General features: G+C 46.9%; 1 protein-coding gene across 2 annotated transcripts in view; it reads right to left on the bottom strand.

Annotated features, from left to right (window-relative positions):
- DGCR2 (DiGeorge syndrome critical region gene 2) overlaps positions 1–24,661 on the bottom strand; it is an 89,503-nt gene that overhangs the window by 29,630 nt on the left and 35,212 nt on the right. Inside the window, exons 3-5 of one of the 2 annotated variants that reach the window (XM_045815210.2) lie at positions 7,113–7,238; positions 4,446–4,665; positions 2,650–2,726 (exon numbers count right to left, since the gene is read on the bottom strand). In XM_045815210.2, coding sequence (XP_045671166.2) covers positions 2,650–2,726; positions 4,446–4,665; positions 7,113–7,238 — 423 coding nt within the window. The remainder of the gene's footprint in view (positions 1–2,649; positions 2,727–4,445; positions 4,666–7,112; positions 7,239–24,661) is intronic. The other variant, XM_045815211.2, reaches the window with a different exon arrangement.

Here is a 24,661-nt window from a genome sequence, read left to right as displayed (position 1 = left end):
ACTACCGTTCGCTCATATTCTTAGGCACATTCTTTTCTTTGGGGTGAGTTAGCCATTAATGACAAAAGACTTAAATCTACTTCCCACCGCCTTCGTGAAGCATCATCTCTGGGCCCACTTGTCGGACCCAGCCGGATCCCCAGTTTCGAAGCAGGTGGCACCTGGCAAACAGCTCCTTCTGCAAGCAAAAGCGGGGGCTCTGCCACCAGCTTGTTTGCTGGGGCTGTGTTTTCGGCGTTTTCTCACTCCGGAGTTTCTCAGCAGGAACCTTTTAAAGATGCTTTCAGTATGGACACTTTCAAACAGACACAAAAGCAGAGGGAAGAATCCAGCAAACCCCCACAAAGCTCTGTCCTGCATCATGGCAGCTCGCCCTCCGCGTTTGTCCGCAGCATGACACTATGGTCACACCTCTGAAAATCCATGAGTCAACCTCCATTACAAATCCAGATTCAGCTTCCCTAACTGGGCCCTAAAGTTTTTCTAACTCCCCTCCCAATCCAGGATGCACTCCAGGATGTGTTACATTTGGGATTATGTGTTTTCTTTTAATTTCTTTGAACCCAGAACAGGGGTGCCCGGGTGGCTCAGTCGGTTAAGTGTCTGACCCTTCATTTTGGCTCAGGTCATGATCTCAGGGTCATGGGATCGAGCCCCAAGGTGGGCTCTGCGCTGGGCAGGTGTGGAGCCTACTTGAGATTCTGTTTCTCCCTTTCCCTCTGTCCCTCCCCCGCCCCACTCTCTCTCCCTCTCAACAAAACAATAACAAAAAACAGAACAAATGACGCTGAGCTGTGTCAAGCATCCAGGCTGCAAGTTCTCTTGCAGTAGAGGAATCTTCTTTAGCCATATACTCATTTTGTGGCTACTCCTTAAATCCAGAACAGAACTGCCAAAGTCCACTTCAGCAGGCACAAGCAGCCAACACCACGCTGCACCCACGCCCACGCAGAGCTGCTGGACATCAGGGCCTCAGCACCGTCCGTGTGGGTGCCTCACTCTTGCCTCGGGTGCCTCACACACTGAGCCACTGCTGCCAGTGTCGACACACTTATTTTTTTTTAATTTTACGTTTGCTCTCCGAATGCCCCAGTGGAGCCATAGAGACAACTATGGCCATGAGAGCTTACCTGGGGCCTTTGCCATTTTCATCAGGGATGATGGTCCCATGTCCCCCAGCTCAGAACACACCATCATGCACTGCAGACTTGGGTATTCTCTGTTTACCAGTGTCAAGATAACCATGTCCAGGAATGTCTACACTAGTGTGAAGGCCGGCGCCCTCTGCCAGGGTCAGGTCAGTGGGCCTTGGCCTATAATTCACCACCAATGGCTATGATTAGGGCAATGAGGAACTACTCAATGTACCCTTTGCAAGGTACGTGGTGACTCTTGGGCTTGGCGACCCAAAAGCTCTTTACTTGTCTACTGCTGTGGTGGGACAGCTACACATTACACTCACAACTCTCCTGAAAGACCAAGTTTGCAAATATGGGACAAGCTTTCAATAGGATATTTGGAGGACACAATAATGGGGTGACTTCCCAAGCAGGAGCAGAGACTGGTAGGTGTGGCCTCTCTGCTGGGGCCTCTGCAGTCACCATCTCTACTCCCTGCCCCTTTCCAGCTGCCAGGCTCAGCACCCCTGTCCCGTGAGACCCCTCTCTCTCCAAGGAAGCCAGCTGCCTGGGGCTACTGAATACCGATCCTCTCTGTGCCTTCACCCACTCTATGTAAAAACACAGACTGCCTCAAGGCCACTCAGGCTGGCAAACAGGTGGGCTCTGATCAATTCCCTTCATTTTCCACAGTGAGGTGGACACAGCAAGATGTCCGGGGTTCCTGGGACCACCATTCCTCATTTGTCCTTCTCAGACAAATAAGACATCCACAGTGGGACTGGGACATGTTTGGGGAAAAAGAACAGGACCCAAGCTCAAACCACAGGCCCAAACAACAGCCCAAAAGTGAGACCTGACAAGGGGACATGGCAGGGGAACACAGCTCAGGCAGCAAGTGGAGAGGCCACACCCAGGGCCTGGGTGAAACCTGCCAGTGCCAGGGCAATGGGGCAGGAGGGGAGGGACAGGGACAGGCAGGGGGCAGGACTCAGCTGCCCACACCAGACACGCTTCCTTTATGTTATGTTGGTGTTTCCAAGCAGCTCAGCATAAAATTCTTAAAGCAACACATGTGTACATACACACACTCTATTTTAATTCCATCTGCCTGATGGCTTTCCTTCCAGTTTGGATTCTACTTCTGGATGTCTCTATCCTAGAAGGCTTATCCCTCCCTCTCTACCAGCTGTATACTCTATATGTTCATTTTTATACCCCAATTAAAGGCCTTCACTTAAAGGGAAAACGGACAGTCTAGAAATCTGGCCAAATGAGAAGGAAGCACAGGTTCCAGAGAAGACTCCAGCCCCACACGGGGCCTGAAAGAAGGGCCTTAGGGTGCCCACCCAATATCGCGGTGCTCCCCACAATCTGGGGCCCCTTCCTCTCCATGAGCCCTGCACTAGGCACCACTGGGGAGAGGGTGGGGACAAGTGGAGAGCCCCCAGCAATATCTTCCTAGTCAGGATGATGCCCCCCACCCCAACTGCAAACCCAACAACGCTTCTGAGAGACCAGAAGGACTTACCCTTGAACGCTACCTCCCAGCGACCTTCTAAGGAGCGGTTCCGGCTGGCGATGACATACTGGTAGCCGACCCACAGCCTGCAGGAGGGTGGAAAGGCAGCAGGCCTCAGCAGGGAGACAGCCATGGACGGGGTGTGAATGTGGGTGTGAAGCCACCTTTCAAATACCAAGCTTGTAAAGCATTAATGATTTTTTCTAAGTTTTGATACTTAATTTTAATAAAATGCATTAAAAGTCAAGTCTAAACAATAAATTCACAGGTCAGAAAAAACTGTACCTTGGGTAACTCCTGCCAAGGCCATTCTTATTGGCTGATTCAATAAAGTTTTCACATTCTATGCAAGACCAGTCTTATTCTTGGTGTATATACAGCCCCGTGAACACAACCCTGTGAATATACTAAAACCACAGGATGGCACGCTCTGAAGGGGTGAATTTTATGGTATGTGAATTACATCCCAATAAAACACAAACCCGTGTGAGTCTACAGAGAAGTGTTGGGTAAAACCATGCTCACGGTCTCCTGCTCGGTCTCCGCTAAGAGCCAGCTCGCCCCAGACCTGCAGTGTGCCCCTGAGCACACGCGTCACAGCACTGAGGGGGCCATGCCCATGGACCTGGCCGACTGCCACAACCACCTGCTGAGCGTGTGCCTCTCGCCCCAGCCTTCCAGCCGCAGTCCTGGAGATGCCCATCAGCAGGCCCAGTGCCACCGTGGGAGCTCTGGCTCGATGCCACTCTCGTCCCTTCAGCCTACTGCCACGCACACGCCCACCTTGGCAAGACGGCGTGCTTCCCCACCCAGGGGGCTGAGCCCCCCCCTTCTCCATGGACTCACAATCACCCTGTGATCTAGAAGTTATTTTTCTCACTTTGTAGCTGTAGAAGGAAAAACAGCAAGGTGATTGTGATTTGCCAACATCACAGGGCATAACGGTGGAGCCTGAAGCCAGCTAGGGTCTTGAAACGAAGGCTCGCTCTCCACCTGCCACTGTCATTGTGCTCCTAGGGCAGCGTGGCATCCCCGAGAGGGAGCGCTGGCCGTCCGGCAACCCCTACAATCCACTCCCCCACCCCCTGGCAGCGTGGAAGAGGCAGCAGGACACCACCTCCAGAGGAGGACTACCACAGTCCTCAGCACACACATGCCCCCCAACAAGACCCTCGAAATTTTGGGCTTAGAGATGCTGGCAGTTGGCTGCAATTTCCACATTTTCTCTACAATGTCACAGAGCCTTGGATTCAAGAGGCAGGCTCTGGAGCCAGACTGCCTGGGTCGGAACCTGGGCATACCCCAGCTAATGTGTGCCTGCAGTTCTGTGTTCACCCACCCTGGGCCTGTCTTCTCACCCACCGGCCTCCTGTGGTTTCTGGGAAGACTGAACAAGGTGCCGATGGAAAGCACTGAGCACAGGGCCTGACAGAACCCTCTTTCTCGGAAGGAACCCCCGTCCACTTGTATGGCCCTCCTGCCAGGCCCACGAAGCCCTATTAAACAGCCCCTCGCAACACAGCTGCAGCTGAACCAAGATGGGAGCCAACGAAGGGGACTGGCCCGAGGTGACACAATGTGGCAGCTCATCCCTGCCCCCCAAGAGCTCCCAACATCATCCTGATGCCCGCTCTAAATCCCAGATCTCTATTTGTTTCCAGTGGATGGGGCTGCCCTTCCCCCAAATGCCGGCTGGCTAAGCCTGAGGAGTGTCATGGGTGGCCAGAGGCCATGTCCTCAGTGGGCATCCTGCTTGCTGGGCGACAGCCTGACCTCAGGCCCTGGGTCCCCCCCTCAGGACTCACTTGTGCTGGTCCTGCCAAGCAAAGCTCCGCTCCGGCTGGTCCCATTCCTGGGCCAGGACGAAGCGCAGCTCCTGGTCAGTGGAGAAGGTGGCGAGGGAGCCATTCACGCGCTGACAGGTCTGTGCGGCGTCCCAATAGTTCTCTCCGCTCAGGTAGACCCGGTAGCAGCTGGCCGTGCCTTCATAGTGGTGCCATCCCGTCGGGCACTTCCCTAGGAAACATGAAGGGCGGGAGGGGAGTTGTCCCCTAAATTAGGATCCTCACTCCAAAATGCAATTAGACATGCTGCATCTGAGGTCAGAAATCACCCCAGAAAAACAGGGAAACTGAGGCTCAAGAAGCAAGCTCTGCTTGTAAGACCACACATGCTGTGAAATGCAAATTTCTCTAAGACACAGATGCAGCCCAAGGCACAAGCACATTCAGGGACTCATCTAATTTCTGTAAGGCCTTTGATTTACTTGGCATTAAAGACTGGCTGCTGAACACATTTCAGTAAAGTGGATTTCATTCTCAGATAAAATCTGGTTGACAAGATGACAGAACTCCCCGTGCCTGCTCACTGCAAGCCTGGCGGGAGTGAGCACAAAGGCTCCCTGCCCACACTGCCTTCACTGCCCCAACACCTGTCTCTCTGGCCACTTCGCCAGCAAGCCCACTGCTTCCCGAGCCCACCCCTTGGCCGTCCTTTTCTCCTCACATGGGTACGGGCCAGCACTCCCCTAAAACAGAAATTCAGGGGATGAGAGCTGGAAGTGCCGCTAGGATAAAGGGACCAGCCCCTGCCTCCCACAGACGAGAAAGCGAGGCCCAGGTGGTTCTATAGCAGGGAAGAGCGGAGTAGCCAGTGGGAGCCTGCATCTCCCTGAGACGGGCCAGCTCGGATGTCTCCTCACCAGGGGGACCCACCCCCCAGGCCAGGAAGACTCCTGCTGTACTGTACGGCCAGCCCTTCCGTGAGATCTATGACCTGTTCCACTGGATCTTCGAATGCTGGGGAACCCACCTCCTAAGCACACAGTAATGAATAATAATTTTTAACAAAGCCAGTTGCTAACAAAAGCCCACTTTTTAATGCATCTACACCCTGCGGAACTAGTAAAGCTTCTGAAAGATGGATGCTCATGTTTTTATTATTTAGAAGCTGTGTGTGTAATTTATTAATAAAGGTACAGAGATTACAAGAGAAGAAACTGGGAGCTCTGGCCTGGAGCCAAGGAGGCCTGCCACAGCAGGGCAGCAATGCAGACAGGGGGACAGCGCCACCTGCCCACTGGGGAGGACCCGCTCACACACTGATGAGCATGCAGGAAGGCTCTTCACTGTGGACCGGGAGCCAGCCCTGAGATCATCCCTGCTTGGAAAGTGCTCGGGGTACACTGCACATGCCTGCCGAGTGTATGGAGCGGGCTTGAGGGGCAGGGGGTTCACCAGGGGAGGCTTTACTATGGTTCCTAAGCCCCCCACATGTGATGTGTTCCACCCACCACGCCCCCTCCAGGTGGCTTCCGCCTTGTCTCCAGGCAGAGGTGGACACACCGAGGTGTGCAGAGGCCAAGTCCCTCAGCGGGCAAGCAGCAGGGCAGGCTTCCACCCCGGGCTCCTCACCCACCACCTTGGGATGGGTCCAGAGGAAACCAGGGATGGCAGCCGGTGATGGCGAGCAATGGAAGGAGGGAACATTACTTTTTATTGGCTCATTTTTTTTAATCATTTGAAATTTGTGGAATTATTACCTCGGTAGAAGTATTACCTGTTCCAAAAAAACAGATAAGCAATGAAAAGGACGAGTGTGAGTTGGGACGCCACAAGGCTGAGTTCCCATTGGCTGCATGACCTTGGGTGGGCTGACCTCTCGGAGCCTCAGTTTCTTCACTGGCCAAGCTTGCCCAGGGCCCCTTCAACCACGAGAATCCTTGCAGTTCACAGCTATTACGGATCCAGGCCGAGCACAGCAGCAGGCCATAGGGAATGGCTGATGCCAGCTCCCCAGCTCATTCAGTCCCGGTCAGACAACCCAGGTGCCGCATGGGGTCTAAGCTCTGAGATGCCCCCAAGTGCTGAGGTCTGTGGGGGTGGGGGGTACTAACACAGCCAATGGCCTCCTAGGCCCTGCAGCAGACACGTCACATGTCAGTTCCTCCTGTCCTGGCATATTGTACCTACATTTGTCATTATGCCTGTCTGTTTAGGATGGGGGAGGTTTCAGTGTGGCTTTTCTGTCTTCAACCTTCTTTAATCTTGTAATGCTCCTTTAAAATCTTCGTGTCATAGGGAGTTCATTAAAGAACTAGTCTCTTCATAAACAGCTTAACAACAGAGGTAGAGCCTTCCCTCCCCGTCAGCTGGACCTAATCTCTGGGAGCCTATTTCTCCATCTACCAAAGGGCCGGTACAGTCCAACCCCAAAAAGCAGCTGACTTGTGGAAACAAGCAGCCTGGTTCCACAGCCTGGGTTCACATCATGGCTTCACCACTCAGGGACTTGGGTGACCTTGGATGGGTCACCGTGCAGCTTCAGTCATCAGAGGAGGTAGATAGCCCCCGACAGCCCTGAAGGGCCTTTTTAGGAGGCACACCCCCCCGTCCAGCCGAGTGGCCCTGATAGTCAGGGGCCACACAGGGCAACAAGGCGTCGGTCCTGGATAGGGCAGGTCTGCAACTTACTGCTAAAGCGCACGGGCTGCGCCACATTCACCGCGTGGAAGTGCTTGGGGTCGCTGCCTCGGGCCCGCCCCGGCCGCGGATCCACAGCCTCCTTCCCATGGTAAGGACGCGACTCCCCAGTCACTTCTGAAAGCAAGAAGAGAAACGGGCTGTCAGCACCGCTGATGCAGCAGTGAGGCACACGCCGCCAGGGGCTCTCCGTGGCCAGTGCCAAATTAAAGCACAGCGTAGTCAGCCTACTCAGGGCTGGGAAAACCAGGTCGAGGGGAAAGCAGCACATATTGTACTCAGGTGTTCCTTACAGTCCAGGAAACCTTGCTGCTCAGGCCCAATGGGTCACATGTGCTCCTTACTGAAATTACTCTCCATTTTGTTATTACTATTACGAAATAAGGTCTCTCCTTCACTGCATTTTTTAATGGGTTGCTAGCACAGCACAGGGCTAGTCATTCCTGCGGAAAATCCCTCCGCAGCTCTGGTTCCCTGGCAGGGAGAAGTCTCTCCAGAGGCCAGGCGGCCCCTTGCACCCCAACTGCCTGGGAGCCTCCCATGAGCGTGAAGGGGGAACCACTGTGTGACACCCTCCTCTGCACCACTTGCACTGGGCCTGAGTTGCTGTCTGTGCACCTGCCAGCGGGTTCCTCTCACTGCCTCAAGGCCAGAGCCTTCCGACGTTCCTGCCTGGCTCCCGGGCGCCTGGCCCAGGCCCCGTTGTGCAGCCAGCATCAAGCACAGTCAGAAGTGTGAACAGGAAGCTGAAGATGCGGAAGACTTCTACTGAGCAATTCCAGGTTGGTGGCTCCACAGTCTCCCTGTGGGGTTCTCCAACTCGGACAGCACCACTCTCCTCCCCCTCGAAGGTGAGGGGTGAGGCGGAGACGTGATGTAAGGTACCCGAGGCACAGAACAGGAGACCGCCAGAGGCAACGTCCCATCCAGGCCACCCTCCTCCCTCCACTGCCCGCATGGGGGCATCTCGGTGCATGGTGAGGACACTTGGTGCAAGGTCAGGACAGACAGCGGTGACCTTGGTCTGCACGCCTGCACACAGAAAGAGGCCGGCTCTGCTTCCCCATGGCCATCTCCGGCAGGTCTGAGGCAGAGGATGTGGGGCATGTGGGCAGGATGTGGGGCACGTGGGCAGGATGTGGGGCACGTGGGCAGGACGTGGCAGGTGGGTTTGTGGGAGGCCTGGCTCCACAGCGCTCCACCTGACTGAAGCTTCACCAGCTATCTGATCCTTCTCGCATCGCAGAATCTGACAGTGTTTTTATTTCATAAATAATCTGTATTTTTCCTCATTGTAAAATAACAAATCATCCATGTGAAATAACCGAGAAACACGTTAAGTCTGAAAAGCCAAAACATAAACCACTACTATGCTAGGGTCTGCCGCCCTTCCAGTCTTTTTTTCTGTATAAATTCCTAAAAATATTGGGATTACATCACTCTACTTTATGATTTGCTTTGTAAGCTTGAATATAAACAGCTTTCCATACCTTTTTTTTTTTAAGATTTTATTTATTTATTTGACAGAGAGAGACAGCCAGAGAGGGAACACAAGCAAGGGGAGTGTGAGAGGGAGAAGCAGGCTTTCCGCCAAGCAGGGAGCCCGATGCGGGGCTCGATCCCAGGACCCTGGATCATGACCCGAGCCAAAGGCATACGGTTAACAGGTGAGCCACCCAGGCGCCCCAGCTTTCCATATTCTTAAATGCACTTAAGAACATTACTTTTAATGGCTGCACAGAATTCTGTGAATGGATTTAGTTATCACAATCCCCTACAGTTCGAAGTTTAGGTCATTTGCATTTTGTCATTACCCTACAAAGGGCTGCACAGAACAACCTGTGCAAAAATCTCTGTGTGTGCTCCTCCTCGTTTCCTTCTGAGACCCTGGGCAAGTCACAAGCCCTTGCAGCTCTGGTTCCTTCCCCATTATTCAGTACAATATTTCCAGGGCCCCTACCCAGGCATGTGATGGGGCTCAGGGGCCATCCGATTACAAACCACTCTAAAATATAAAATGTGCTATCAGTGTCTGAGAGAAGCTCAACTCAATGCCCTCACTGCAGCCACGTGTGTGCTGCAGCCGCTCTCTTCGGGGCAACATCAGTTCTCCGGGACCAGAGTGCCCCATCCACACATCCTGAGCACTGCCACTCCCAGCAGGAGACTGGCAGCTCTGACACAGGGCGGTACGCCAATGGGTCCCCCCCACCCACTCCCAGGGAGGCAGGGAGAGGAGTGGGGAGACCCACACTGGGCTTCTGAGGGATGGCAGACTACAGACAAGGAGGGCTTCCCAGCAGAGGGCACAGCTTGGGCAAAGGCTAAAGGCAGACACATTTGGGACAAGCTCGGGGACAAGTTTAGGTGTGGTGAGCACATGAATTCCCTGAATTTCATGTGTCCTTCTGTCTGCTCCGACAAGCAAGACCTGTGATTCCACTTTGTGTCTTGGCCTCTGCCCCAGACCCAAGCACAGCAGCACCTGGTAGAGGACAGGCCAAACTGTTCACAGAGACAGATAAATCTGGGGCACAGGGCGGGGAGAGAGAAACAAGGTAACAGAGTGTGCTGCCGGGGCCGGGATGCTGGCTGACTGTGGAGGGGGTGTGGGGCAATAGGCGGAACACTCAGGGAAATCACCAGAAAGCCAAGTGGTGATGGGGGAAGCCATTCTGCACTGAGCAGGCTTCTCTGGTGGCTCAGGTGGCAATTCCGAGCCCTTCTCTTTCCCATTATTTCTCTTCACAGCCAAACGCCCACACCCATGCCCTCCTCGCTCATTTGTTCAGAGCCACCACGGGAACCCACCGGCACAGACCAGGGACTTCCGAGTGTCCTGGCGGCTAGGAGAAGCAGGAAATGGGTGCAAATGGGGAAGAGACGAGTTCATTGGAGGAGCACCCTTACAGACCCCTTAGGAGCACCTCTGACAACAGAGAATTTCCTTCGCAACGCACAGACAGTGCTTCCCCTTAGGGCCAGCTGGTGGGTGTGAGCTGATACTGTGCAGCCAGCCCCAAGAACCGGTTTCAGGATGCAGACACCCCAAAGCAACTTTCCCTCTCCCTCCCTCTCTTGTTCAATCTCAGTGTGCCAGCCACTCTCCTGGGCATGAGAATAGAGCAGTGAGCAAAAGAGCAGACTGTCCTATCCTCCCTTAGTGAGAAGTCATGCCCTCGGCCTGCCTTCTCTTCCACCCAGCAACTGGCAGTGGGCACACTTACACCCTATGACTGGGAAGAGTCTGAGTGTGCACCCCAGCCCCCAGCCCGGCCTGCCGTCTTGGAAGGGGTGCTCCCTGCACCACAGGCTGCTGTCTGTGTTCTGCTCTCTTCAGGTGTCCTCGCCAAGACTTCAGAATAGCTCTGGCTACCAAAGACGGATGGAGTGCATGGAAGGAGACATGAAGCAAGGAGGAGCCAACATGGTTGGTACTAAAAAAACTGAGGTAAAGGGAAATGTCTTACAGATGGGAAAGCAGACTCAGAAGTGTTATGAGGCTTGCTTCATAGAAGTGGAGAATAGGAGATGTGAGCCTTCCACTTCCTCCAGGTCCAGTGGACCTGAGCCTCCTCCCACCTCACAGCATGGCCACCAGAGGCCTGTCTCCGCCCATCGTCCCAAGCTGCGTGCTGGGGGTGCGGGTGGTGTAGTGCTCAGGGCAGCGGCCTCTTGCTCCACTAGGGGCACCCAGCATGCCGGGTTTTCTGCTTTCCCACCACAGGCCTCACAGGGAGAGCTGGGGGGAGGGGTGGCGCGAGGCACAGGAGAGCCTTGAGTCCAACAAGGAAACTGAGTCAGGGCAGGCAGCGGCATGCTTGCTTCCCAACACTTTTTATTTGCAAGTAAAGTACAAAATGTGAGTGATTCTAATTTGTGTTTCTAGGATTGTGTAACTTGTCCAAATATGGCATTAGGATCCAGATGAGCTTGTAACCTCTCCAAATAAAGGGTAAGACACTGCAGCTTCTCTAGCGCTCCAAGTGGTCAGAATGCATGTCACTTCCCTTCTTCATACCGAAACAGGCTTAAATCGTGGTCAAAAATCAGGTGCAGGTAACACTTGCTTACCGAAAGAGGATTTCTAACATCGGAGAGACTGAAAATATAAAATTTTGAGTAGTATTTCCATTACGCTGTACATACTTTACATTGATTCTTGTCCCTCCCAGCTAGGGCCAGGGTCATGGAGCTTATTAAGAATCTCCCTGAGGCCAAAGTCTTACTAGTTCAGGTAAGCCCCAGACTGCCATCCTTGTCTCCATTCTATCAAGGTTTCGAGACCTATGCTTCTGAAATAACAAATGAGCACTTTTGCTTTCTCATTTTATTTATTTATTTTTTAAAGATTTGATTTTATTTATTCGACAGAGATAGAGACAGCCAGCGAGAGAGGGAAACAAGCAGGGGGAGTGAGAGAGGAAGAAGCAGGCTCACAGCAGAGGAGCCTGATGTGGGGCTCGATCCCAGAATGCCGGGATCACGCCCTGAGCCGAAGGCAGACGCTCAACCGCTGTGCCACCCAGGCGCCCCTGCTTTCCTATTTTATACCCATGTGGACAATATATAACTCAACACAGAGAATAATTGCAAAAATACAGCCCTGTCAGTTACAAGTTCAAAATCTGCTTCCCTCCTGTTACAACGGTCCACAAATGTCTCAGGCACAAGCTCACAGAGGCAATGACTTACCTTCCACTAGGGCCGGTGACAGAAGCTGAAGCCATCGGATAGTCCTATGACACACTCAAGATGTGGCCTTGGGTCTCAACTGCCAGGAGAGATATGGCAGAAGAAGCAGAATGACCTGGTAGGAATCCTCACCCAAGGTATGTATGTATTAATTCTTAATTCTCATGTATGTATATCACAGGATGAAATAGAAACCCGTCTCTCCTCTCCCAGCCCCCTGCTCCTAATCCCATTTCCTAAAAACATCTTTTTTACTCATTTCTTCTGATATGTTGTCCATATTTCTAAATAATATGTTTAGGCAGCTACTTCCAGTTTTATCAATTTTGAACGTTGTCCATTGACTTAATGTTAGGACAGGTACAGATTTAGCTCATATACACTCTTACCCACCTTTCCAACAGAGTAGAATCAATTTCATAATTAAAGTTAGTAGAATAATGTAATAATGTACACTTAATGTACAAACGTTCCTCACTTGTAAGCCAGAAAGCATACTAGGTATTTCAATTCTTTACAACCTTCTTTTTTTCCTGGAGTTGATGTGTGCATTAATTTTTAAATTTGCTTAGCCTATGGTATGTCTACTGCTATTCTTTCCAGTTGCTATAGCAAATAACAACAGCTAGCAATAAAAATGTTAAGCACTCGAAACAGCACATCAGAATCTCCTGGCTCCACTCCTCCTTGGGAAGCCCCTCCTCTACTCCCTACCTTCTGGCACCAGGCTAAATAGGCTGCTTTCTGGGCTGGGGCATGGCTGTAATCCTGGGGTCCATTTGCTGTCCTCCTGTACTGGACCCTCTTTCCTGGACCCCAGGCTACCTTCTTTTCTGCTTTACCCCCTCCTTTTACAAGACACATCCTTCTAAGAAAGGGCAGGGCACTTTTCTGAATCTGTCCATATCTAGAAAAATGTCTTTATTCCATTCTCACACATGATAGGTTCCTCTGGATGTAAAAATCCCAGGATAATAACATTTTTGAAGCTTCTAGTTAGAGATATCCAATTGAATGAACATATTCATTCACCTCTAGTCTCCCCTGAAACTCATTAAAACAATAGTAATGGAATTTTTAAAAAGGTACAAGGACAAACAGAACAGGAAAGAAGACGGCAAAGTTGTAAAAACTGGAAAACAGAAGTAATAATTAGCTTAAAGAAGGCAACCATACATTGTAATTTGCCTGGGAATGATCTCGGTTTATGCCTGTTGTCCCAGTTTCCTATCCAGTTTATTAGCATTTGTCAGTCTCAAGACTGTCTTATTTTAGAAGCAAACCACTCAGTAATTTGACCCCAGAAAGCTAAATCCTAGGTCAACAGGGGGGCAAGTAGAAAAGTAAGGCACCTATATCATGTCAACTATACTTGCATTAATTTTTTTTAAAAAAGAACAAAAAGGAATCTAGCAATATTTAGCAAAACTACATATACATGGATCCTTTGACTCAGCAATACTGTATTTAAGAATTTACAGTGAAGGGGCGCCTGGGTGGCACAGCGGTTAAGCGTCTGCCTTCGGCTCAGGGCGTGATCCCGGCGTTGTGGGATCGAGCCCCACGTCAGGCTCCTCCGCTGGGAGCCTGCTTCTTCCTCTCCCACTCCCCCTGCTTGTGTTCCCTCTCTCGCTGGCTGTCTCTATCTCTGTCGAATAAATAAATAAAATCTTTAAAAAAAAAAAAAAAAAAGAATTTACAGTGAAGATACATCTTCAACAATTTGAAGGGGGGAAACATGTATAAAGTTATTTATTGTGGGCATTATATTTAATAGCAAACTAATGAGAACAACCTGAAGGCTCATACATAGGAAGACTAGTTAAATAAAGTATGGTATGTTCCTAAGATGGAGTGCGATATAGTTGTAAAAACGAATGAAAAAGATCTTTATAATTAATAAAGTGACTTTATGGGTATTTTGTTAAATTAAAAAAGCGAAAAATGGGTGCCTCGACGGCTTAAGTCAATTAAGCGTCCGACTCTTGATTTTGGATCGAGTCCCGAATTGGGCTCCTTGCTCAGCGGGGAGGCTGCTTCTCCCTCTGCTTGTGGTGTCTCTCTCTCTCTCCGACAAATAAATTAATAAAATCCTTAGAACGCAACAAAACAAGAATAAACTCAAGAAAGATAAACCAGAAACTAATCACTTTACTTACCTATAGGATGTGAGTAGGAACAGGGCAAAGCAAAGGGAAAAAGAGAACTTTTTTTTTTTTTTTGTAGGCTCTATGCCCAATGTGGGGCTTGAACTCATGACCCCAACATCAAGAGTCGCATGCTTTACCAACTGAGCCAGCCAGGTGCCCCTGTTGAGAACTTTTAAATATACGTTTTTATATAGTTGTGACTTCTGAATCTTGTTTACATTTTACATATCCTAAAAAAAAAAAATCAAGTTACACAACCTTGTGAATATACTAAAAACTGTGAAACTGTATTTTAAAGGGGTGAACTTTATGGCACATGAATTACATCTCAACACAAAGACATTAAAAATAAATCAACAAGATGAGAAGGCAACGTCCTAAAACTGAATACAAACAGGATGGAATGTTAACAGAATCACCCCAAAGAAAAAAAGGAATGAATGCTAGTGACTCTGACTTGAGAACTGACTATACCCCATCAGTGGGAAACAGCCCAATAACATAACAAACTACAAAGAGATCCTGGAATTTACTTGGTAGGTGTGTTCTTCGTAGTTGTATAGGAGTAATAATTCCAAAACTACAAGTATTTTCCGACCGTCCAAATGGATATGTATATACAGGGTGTTGGGAACCACGGTTCTTACTATGGGAAAAAGAAGATAAAAATATGAGATGGGAGGAGGAGAGGAAGAACTCTGGTATAGATTAGAATCGGAGGTAGCAATAAATATGAGCTTATTATTTTTAAAAACATTTCCTAGCTCTGTCCACTGAAAGAAGTGCCTAGAAGCTATGATGTCCAAGGAACTATGAGCACAGCTACCACTCAGATCTTATGATCTTATGAGCACAGCTACCACTCATTCCTCACTGAAAGGAACAGGGCTCTTTAGAGAAATGGTTGATTCCGGGTCTGGGGCAGGAAAACTGTAAGATGAACCGGGAACATTTTGCAGTGCCAGGAAACAGGAAAGATCTTTATAAAATAATATAATTTATTAGGTGAAGTGCATATGGTAGATTTACAAAATCACCATTTTCTAACCACCATTATTGTAGCTGATTCAGACAAGAACCATCAATATAAGCTAAAACCACGGGGTATAAGGTTGTTGGAGGATACCCAGAATACCACTCCACAGATTACTCATTACTTATTCACAGGTTACTTTTCATTACAAAGGAGGGGAGAAACATGTGCTGTAGTGAAATATGGCAGACATTACCTTAACCAAGTGATCAAACTTAACATCACCAATAATGGGACAAACAGACCTCATGTGCCCCCAATGACCTGCTAAAAAAAAAAAGGTCTCACCTGCATCTACTCATGAGGAAACAGACAAGTTCATATTGAAGGACATTCTAAAAAACTGGCTTGGACTCTTCAAATAGGTCAATGCCATGTAAAATCAATCATATTTTTTAAAGGATGGGGACAAAGCTAGATGGCAAGAAAATATAATATGTAAACTTTGAACAAATCCTGAATTTAAAAATAAAAAACTGTGAAAGATATTTCTGGGGACAAATGAAAAACTTCAAAATGAACTGTACGTAAGGTAATAGTACTATAGTAAGTTTCCTGCACACGAAAAGTGTACTGTGGTTATGGGATTATTTTTCTTCTTAGAAGGCAGATGAAGTAGGGGTGCCTGGGTGGCTCAGTCAGAAGCATCTGCCTTCTGCTCAGGTCATGATTCCAGGGTCCTGGGATCAAGCCCCACATCGGGCTGCCCGCACAGTAACGAGACTGCTTCTTCCTCTCCCTCTGCTCCCCCTACTTGTGTGCATGCTATCTTTCTGTCAAATAAATAAAATCTTAAGAAAAAAGAAGACAGATGAAGTATTTAGGGCTAAAATGCCATGGTATCACTAACACTCCCAAAGGGTTCAGAAAAAAACATGTAAAGAAAGCAACTCTAGCAAACTGCTATGGGTTGGTGAATGCAGGTAAAGGCAATATAAGCATTCACCGAACTACTCATGTACCTTCTCTACAGACCTGAAATTCTCATATTAAAAGTCAGGGGGAGAGGGCAGTTGACAAACCCAGATCTCATCCCCTGTACTTGGTTTGGTCAGGCAACCCTGTCTCTCCTTCGCCCCAGCAGATGGGTGATTTATTGATGAGAGGGTCAAACAGGTGTCTCTTGGCTGGGGGACACCAGGTCAACTGAAAGTCAGGGTTCTGTACTTAGCTGGGGAGGACAGAGTCCCAGCCCTTCTTCCTCCATTAAGCTCCCATAACCCCAGCCTCTGGGCAGACTGGAACATTTCTCTATGGAAAAATCTGGCCAGTCCAAGAAAAAGGTCCCCAAGGAGAGGAGACCCCAGTGAAACAGTCCAGCCGGTTCACTGTCCAGGAAGCCCACAGAGCTTCCATTCCCCCCCCCACCCCCGGCCACGCACAGCAGGCAGGCAAGGCCACCAACCTCTGCGGCGAGCCTGCAAATGAAAGACACCAAACTACAGAGAAAATAATATAGAAAGAACGCATATGGAACAGTTCAACAAAAACGTGCCATTAACATACTCAAAGTGAGAGACAATATTGTATCCATAAAACAAGAATGGGATGCTATTAAAAAGGAACATAATACAGATACCAGTAACCCCCCACCAGAGAAAAATCTCCACTAGAAATGCAACATGATAGCAAAAACGAAAACCTGTTAAAAGATGTGGTGCAAGTAGAAACTTCCTTAAAGTAAAATAAAAAGACAAAGAGGTGAACTGGAGACTGAAAAAACTGAAGATCAGTCCAAGAGCTCCAATTTCCAGTAGCAGTTCTAGAAAGAGACTAGATAAATGGAAGAGAAAAAAATCTAGTGTTTTCTTTCCCTAAACCAAAAGGCATGAGTTCCTAAGATGAAAAGATCTGAGTGGCCAGCACAATGTATCAAAAGATACTCAAAATTTCCAGAAAAACAAAAACAGGTTTCATTCAAAGAACCAGCATTATGGTATCAGCAATGTTGAAAGCTCATAAAAATGGAGTAAGATCTTCAAAATTGTAAGGCAAAGTTATTTTTAGCTAGTAATTCTAAATCCAGCTAAATCTATCATGTGTGAGGGTCAAATAAAGGCATTTTCAGGCAAGCAAGCAAGCAACCAAAAACTTTTGTCTGTTCCTTTTCTGCAGAAGTTATTAAAGAAGACAGTACATTACTTAAATGAGGGAATAAACCAAAACAGGAAACCAAAAAACAAAGGCTCTAACATAACAGAGAGAGAGAGAAAGAGAGAGGCAGACAAGCGCAGACAGACACAAGACAGACCATGCTGATGGAAAACCCAAGAGGACAGGCAGGAAGGTGGGCAGCAGGCCCCGGCAGCACTAAGCCAGACAGGGGGCTCTGGGAGAAGAGATTCTAAAATCACTCTGGCAGAATAAAGTGATAGATCTACAGCTGAGGGGAAATCAGGAAAGAGATCCCTCCTACTAAGGACTTTATCTCTTTCATTTTTTTTCTTTTAGTGTACACCTACAGCCACTTTGGCAAACAATTTGACCATTTCTTAAAAAGTGAAACATAAATTTACAACAGGACTCAGAAAGCCCAACCCTATGTATTTGTCCAAGATAAATAAAAGCATATGTCCCCCTGAAAACACACAATGTTCACAGCAGCTTTATTCCCCAAGTGGAAGTAACTCAAGTGCTCATCAAAGTAAAGGGTAAGCGAAATGTGGCATTCCCCATAGAACGGAAAATTCGGCATGGAAAGGAACAAACCACTGACACAGGCTGCAAATGGATGAACCTCAAAGACATGACATGACGCCAAGTGGAAGGAGCCAGACACCAAAGAAGGCATATAGTAGGATTCACTTTATAGGAGATGTCCAGAAAAGCAAGCCGGTAAGACACAGGAAATAGATTAGTGGTTGCCTGGGACTGGGGGAGGGATCAAGGAGTGACTACAAATGGACATGGGGATCTTTGGGGGGCAACAGGAATGTTCTGAAGTTGCAGAACTCTATACACTTCACGAAATCATAGACTTGTGTGCTTTTAAAAGTGATGAATTTTATGGTACATAAATTGTATCTCAATAAAGGTGTTAAAAACTGAAAGCCTAACATAAGACACATAAAACATTTTCTTTAAAGTACATATATATGGGGTGCCTGGGTGGCTCAGTCGTTAAGTGTCTGCCTTCGGCCCAGGGCGTGATCCCAGAGTCCTGGGATCGAGCCCCACATCGGGCTCCCTGCTCTGCTGGGAGCCTGCTTCTTCCTCTCCCACTCCCCCTGCTTGCGTTCCCTCTCTCGCTGGCTGTGTCTCTCTCTGTCAAATAAATAAAATCTTAAAAAAAAAAAAGTACACATATAGGTTTTTTTAAAAGGTAAAACAAAAAGAAAACTACATGGATGGACCTTGAAAATATTATGTCCATTGAGAGAAGCCAGACAGGAAATACTGCACGTTGTATGACTCCATTTCTATAAAATATGGAGACAAATCCACAGAGACAGAAAGTAGGTAAGTGGTTGCCAGGGGCTAATGCTTGAGAGAAAATGGGAGCGTGCCTGCTGATGGGCACAGGGTTTTATTCTGGGGTGACAAAAATGTCTACAGTTGGAGGGATGGTTCTGAAAATATTCTAACCACCACCAAAACCTGTATTTTAACAAGCAAATTCTATGGTATGTGAATTATATCTCAATAAAGTTATCAAAACAAAAAGATGATGATGACAATGTTCAACTCTGGGGTAAAGACAAAATGTTTCACCAGCAAAAAGGAAATGGAATCACCCTCCATGCCCAGCCAGGAGCAGCGCTGACAGGGAGCAAGGACTCTGGAAGTGAGGAGATGAAGGGGGGAATGTCAGCCACCTTGTTCAGGGAAAATCAACAGTCCCTTTCCTTCTGCTCCTCCCCCTGCTTGTGCGGGCTCTCTTTCTCTCTCACTCTCATATAAATAAAATCTTAAAAAAAAAAAAAAAAGAACTCTTACTGGGCCACCTGGGTGGCTCAGTTGGTAGAGCATGCAACTCCTTTTTAAAATTTCTTTAGAGAGAGAACACAAGCAGGGATGGGGAGAGGAAGAGAGAATCTTAAGTAGGCTCCACACCCAGCATGGAGCCCAACACGGAGCTTGATCTCATGACTCCCAGAGATCATGACCTGAGCCAAAATCAAAGTCATACACTGAGCAAACTGAGCCACCCAGGCTCCCTGAGCATGTGGCTCTTGATCTCGGGGTTGTGCGTCTGAGCTCCACACTGGGTCTGGAGATTACTTATAAATAAAACCATGGGGCACCTGGTAGCTCAGTCAGTTGAGCGTCTGTCTGCCTTCCACTCAGGTCATGATCCCAGGGTCCTGGGATTGAGCCCCAAATTGGGCTCCCTGCTCAGTGGGGAGTCTGCTTCTCCCTCTCACTCCTGCCCCCCTGCTCGTGCACACTCTTGTGCTCTCTCAAATAAATAAAATCTTTAAAAGGGGGGGCACCTGGGTGGCTCAGTCGGTTGGGCATCAGACTCTTGATTTCTGCTGGGGTGGTGATCTCAGGGTCATGAGATCAAGCCCCGCATCAGGCTCTGCACTCAGCACAGAGTCCGCTTGGGATTCTCTCTCCCTCTCCTCTCCCCCTGCCCCTCCTTCTGCTCTCCCTCTCAAAAAATTCTTAAAAACAAAAACAAAAACTTTAAATAATCAGATATTGGATTTTCTGGACTAATTTTTCAATGGGTAAGAGCTCCTTTTTGCTCAATTGTTCCTTTTCACACCATTCTGTTCATGTGCAGAAAATAGACCATCTATGTATGTGTATGTATGTACATATTTTTCATTGTGACAAAACACATATAAAATTTTAACCATTTTTAAGGACATAGGTCATAGACCCTGCTTTCAATTCTTTTGAGTATATATGCAGAAGGGAATTACTGGATCCTATGGTAATTTTATTTTTAATTTTTTGAGGAACCACAATATTGTTTTTCACAGTGACGCACCATTTCACATTCCCAATTGTGCAAAACTATTTCAACTTCTCCACGCCCCACCATCATCTCTACATCCCCACTGCATCCCCACTAGCACTTGTTTTGTTTTGATAGCAACCATCCTAAGGGGTGTGAGGTGGTTCTCATGGTAGTTTTGATTTGCACTTTCCTAATGATTAGTGATGGTGAGTACATTTTCACGTGCTTGTTGGCCATTTGTAGGTCTTCTCTGGAGAAATGCCAAGCCCTTTGTCCACTTTTCATTTTATTTTTTAAAAATATATTTATTTGTCAGAGAGAGAGAGAGAGAGCCTGTGTGCATGAGTACAAGCAGGCAGAGAGGAAGAGGCAGAGGGAGAAGGAGGCTCCCCACACCGAGCAAGGAGCCTGATGTGGGACTTGATCCAGCACCCTGGGATCATGACCGAGCCGAAGGCAGACACTTAACCTACTGAGCCACCCAGGTGTCCCTCCTTTGCCCATTTTTTAATCAGATTTTTTGTTGTTGTTGAGTTGTAGGAGTTTTTATAATATAGTCTGAATATTAGCCCTTTATCAGATATGATTTGCAAATATTTTCTCCCAATCTATAGGCTGCCTTTTCACTCTGTCGAATGTTTTAACACAGTTTTAAATTTTGATGTAGCTCAGTGTATCTATATTTTTCCTTTGTTGTCTGTGTTATGGGTGCCACATGTAAGAAATCATTGCCAAGCCCAATGTCATGATGCTTTTTTCCTATGTTTTCTTCTATGAGTTTTATAGTTTTAGCTCTTACACTTAGGCCTTTGACCCATGTTGAACTAATTTTTGTACACTGTTAAGTGAAGGTTCTTTTGCATGTGGCCGTCCAGTTTTCCCAGCACCATTTATTGAAAATACTATTCTTTTCCCCAACCACTGAACCATACCCTTGTGGAAAATAATTTGACCATATATATATGGAGGTTTATTTCTGGGTTCTCTATTTTATTCCATTGCCTTATATACCTGTCTTTACACTAGAACCACACTGTCTTGATTACTGTAGCTTTGTAGCACGTTTTAAAATCAGAAGTGTGAGATTTCCAACTTTGTTCTTCTCCAAGAATGTTTTGGCTATATGCATTTTAGGATGGAGTTTCCTATTTAGGCAAAAATGGTTTTTGGCATTTTGATAGGGATTGTACTAAATCTGTGGATTGCTTAGGTAGTACTGACATCTTCCTGAATCTTCCAGTCTGTGAACATGGGATGTCTATTTATTTGTATCTTCTTTAACTTCTTTCAGCAGTGTTTCGTAGTTTTCAGTGTACCAGTCTGTCAACCTCCTTGATTAAAATTGTTATTCTTTTTGATGCTATTGAATATGGAGCTGCCTCCTTCATTTTTTTTTCCTGTTTGTTCATTGTTAGCGTAAAGAAACATAACTGAATTTTTGTGTTGATTTTGTATCCTTAAACTTTGCTTAATTATTTTATTAGTTCCAACAGAGGGGTGTGTGTGTGTGTGTGTGTGTGTGTGTGTGTGTGTGTGATCCTTAGGGTTTTCTACAGATAAAATCATGCCACCCGTGAACAGGGATACTTTTACTTCTTCCTTCCCAATACTGATGCCTTTATTTTCTGGTCTAATTGCTCAGGCTAGAATTAATTTCCAACACCATGTGGAACAGAAGTGGTGAAATCCTTGTCCTGTTTCTCATCTTAGAGGAAAAGCTTTCAGTCTTTACTACGGAGTAGGATGACCACTGTGGGTGTGCCCTATATAGCCTTTATTATTTCTAGTAGTCTCCTTCTAATCCTAGCTTGTTGAGTATTTTTATCATAAAAGAATGGTTAATTTTGCAAAATGTTTTTTCTGCATTGAGATGAACATGTGGTTTCCTCCCCTACATTCTGTTAGTGTGGTGTATTACATTGATGGAGTTTAGTTTGCGGAACCATCCTTGCATTCCAAGAGTAAATCCATTCGGTTATAGTATATAATCCTCTTAATATGCTGTTAGATTTTGTTTTCTAGTACTCTGCTCAGAATTTTTGCATCAATGTTTATGGGATATTGGTCTGTAATTTTCTTCTGGAAGCTCGTTTCTGGGAATTTTCTGTTTCACCTAGGTCATCCAATTTGTTGGCATACAATTCTTCAGAGTGCTCTCTCATAATCCTCTTTATTTCTGTAAAATTGGTAATAATGTCAATTCCATTTCTTCTTTTAGTTATCTAGGTGTTTTCTCTCTAGTCATTCTAGCTAAAGGTTTGTCAATTTTGATCTTTGATTTCACTGATTTTTCCCTACTGTTTTTCTATTCTCTATTTATCTCTGTTCTAATCTTTATTTTCTTCCTTCTGCTAGTTTTGGGTTTAGTTCATTCTTCTCCTCCTAGTTCCTTAAGGTGTGAAGTTAGGTTGTTGACTTGGGATCTCTCTTTTTTTAATGTAACATGTACAGCTGTAATTTCCCTCTTAGAACTGTTTTCACTGCATCCCATTGGTTTTGATATGTTGTGTTTTCATTATTTTCTAGTTTCCGTTGTGATTTCTTCTTGACACTGACTGTTTAAGAGTGTGTTATTGAGGGGCGCCTGGGTGGCGCAGTCATTAAGCGTCTGCCTTCGGCTCAGGGCGTGATCCTGGCGTTATGGGATCGAGCCCCACATCAGGCTCCTCCGCTAGGAGCCTGCTTCTTCCTCTCCCACTCCTGCTGCTTATGTTCCCTCTCTCGCTGGCTGTCTCTATCTCTGTCAAATAAATAAATATTTTTTTTAAAAAGTGTGTTATTGAATTTCCATGTATTTGTGAATTTTCCCATTTTCCTTCTACTGTTGATTTCTAGTTTCATTCCATTGTAATTGGAAAGCATACTTTGTATAATTTCAATCTTCTAAATGTATTGACTTCTTTTGTGGTCTAACATATGGTCTATCCTGGAGAATATTATATGTGCATGGGAGGAAAAAATGTGTATTCTGCTATTATTGATAGTTACTGTGACCTTCTAAGTCCCCAAGGCTCTGTTCACCTTTCTTTGTTCACTTGTCCCAAAGATTCAATAATTTCAAATGTCCTGTAAGTTCCCTTAGTCTTTCTTCTGACCAATGGAGGCTTCTATTCAACCCGTCCAATGGATTTTTCAATTCAGTTACAGTGTTTGTCTTTAAAATTTTTCTCTTTGTTGGTATTCTCATTTTGTTCATATATTGTTATCCTGATTTCCTTTAGTTCTCTGTTTTCCTTTAGCTCTTTGAGCACATTTAAGACACTTTTAAAACATTTGTCTAGTATGTCCAACGTCTGTGTCCTCATGGATAGTTTCTGGCACTTAATCTTATTCCTTTAAATGGGCCATGTTTTCCTCTTCCTTTGTATGCCTTGTGATTTTGTTGTTGAAAATCAGCCATCTGAATATACAGCCACCTTTCCCAGTCTTTGCGGACTGGCTCTGTTAAAGACCTTCCCTAATTAGCATGGTTTGTTCTGAACCTTGGGACCACTGTGGGGTGAAGGCTTAAGGTCTTCTTAAGTCTTTTCTGCACATGCATCTTGCCTGCACCTGTGTGTGAACTTTTTTTATTCCTAAGTATACATGGCTATTTTTAAATGTCTTAATTTCACAGAAAGTGTCACCCAGTTTCTCAATATTCTTAAATATTGTTGTATCCCTCCACCCCTAATCCCTTGCCCCAGGCATCTGCAGCTCTGCAGTCCCCCTGTGGCTTTCAGCAGCACCGTATGCCACTTTCCACATCTTTTCACAGCCTGAGAACTGAGCTTCCAGTCAGAGAAGAGATCAGTCCCTCAGACAGTCCCCCAGACAAGCTAGAATGTTGCAAGTAAGGTCTGCCCTGCTCCATCCTATTAGGAGCAAGGATTTTCAAACTGGGCTGTTGCTTCCTTCAGACCTCCTGTGCCAGGTGGGGAGCGGGTGCGGCAGAAGGGAGTAAAAATGTCACAAAATTTCCTACCGTTTCGATGTGGCTTTTTCTTGACTGGGCGTTCCTGTAGACCTGTGACTGTTTTCCAGAGCTTCTGTAAAGTTATTTTAACTGTTCTCTAGTTTCTTTTCTTGTGGGGGGGGGGGCAGGGGGACGAGGGGTTGGGAGTTTCCTAGACTGCCAGTTTGAAACATGTCAGAATATATTTTCAAAGTTTGCTTCTTCTCCCTGAATTTATAAAATAACAGTCACTTCTAAGATATATTGAGAGGTTACTATGTGCCATGTTCTGCTCTAAGCACTTTATAGGTATCACATTATTTAAAAGCCTCAAAACAACTGTAAGAGGCAGGCACTGGTACTTTGCCCATGTCACAAATGAGGACAATGAAGTTCAAAAACCATCTTGTCCACAGGACCACAGCCAGTAAGTGGTAGAGACAAGGTTCCAGCCCCAGCAGCTTGGTTCTGAACCCTTGCATTTGACCACCATTTTACACCCAGCAGAATTAACCACCTCAGGTCCCTTTGTTCTGACTCTTCTGGTCTAGGATGCTTTGTTCAGAGTCCAGTGAGCACCCAGATGTTTTCTTCTAGAGTCTAGAAAGCACGAGCTACCTTTCAGGTTTAAGAGGAAGGTGGTTCAGGGGCGCCTGGGTGGCTCAGTCGTTAAGCGTCTGCCTTCGGCTCAGGGCGTGATCCCGGCGTTCTGGGATCGAGCCCCGCATCAGGCTCCTCCGCTGGGAGACTGCTTCTTCCTCTCCCACTTCCCCTCCTTGTATTCCCTCTCTCACTGGCTATGTCTCTCTCTGTCAAATA

The sequence above is a fragment of the Ursus americanus genome, chromosome 30, assembly GCF_024610735.1.
Source record: "Ursus americanus isolate L20-20 chromosome 30, mUrsAme1.1.p, whole genome shotgun sequence".
Classification (NCBI taxonomy): Eukaryota; Metazoa; Chordata; class Mammalia; order Carnivora; family Ursidae; genus Ursus; species Ursus americanus.
Note: the sequence above shows the minus strand (reverse complement) of the source record. Positions and strands in the feature narration are given on the sequence as shown.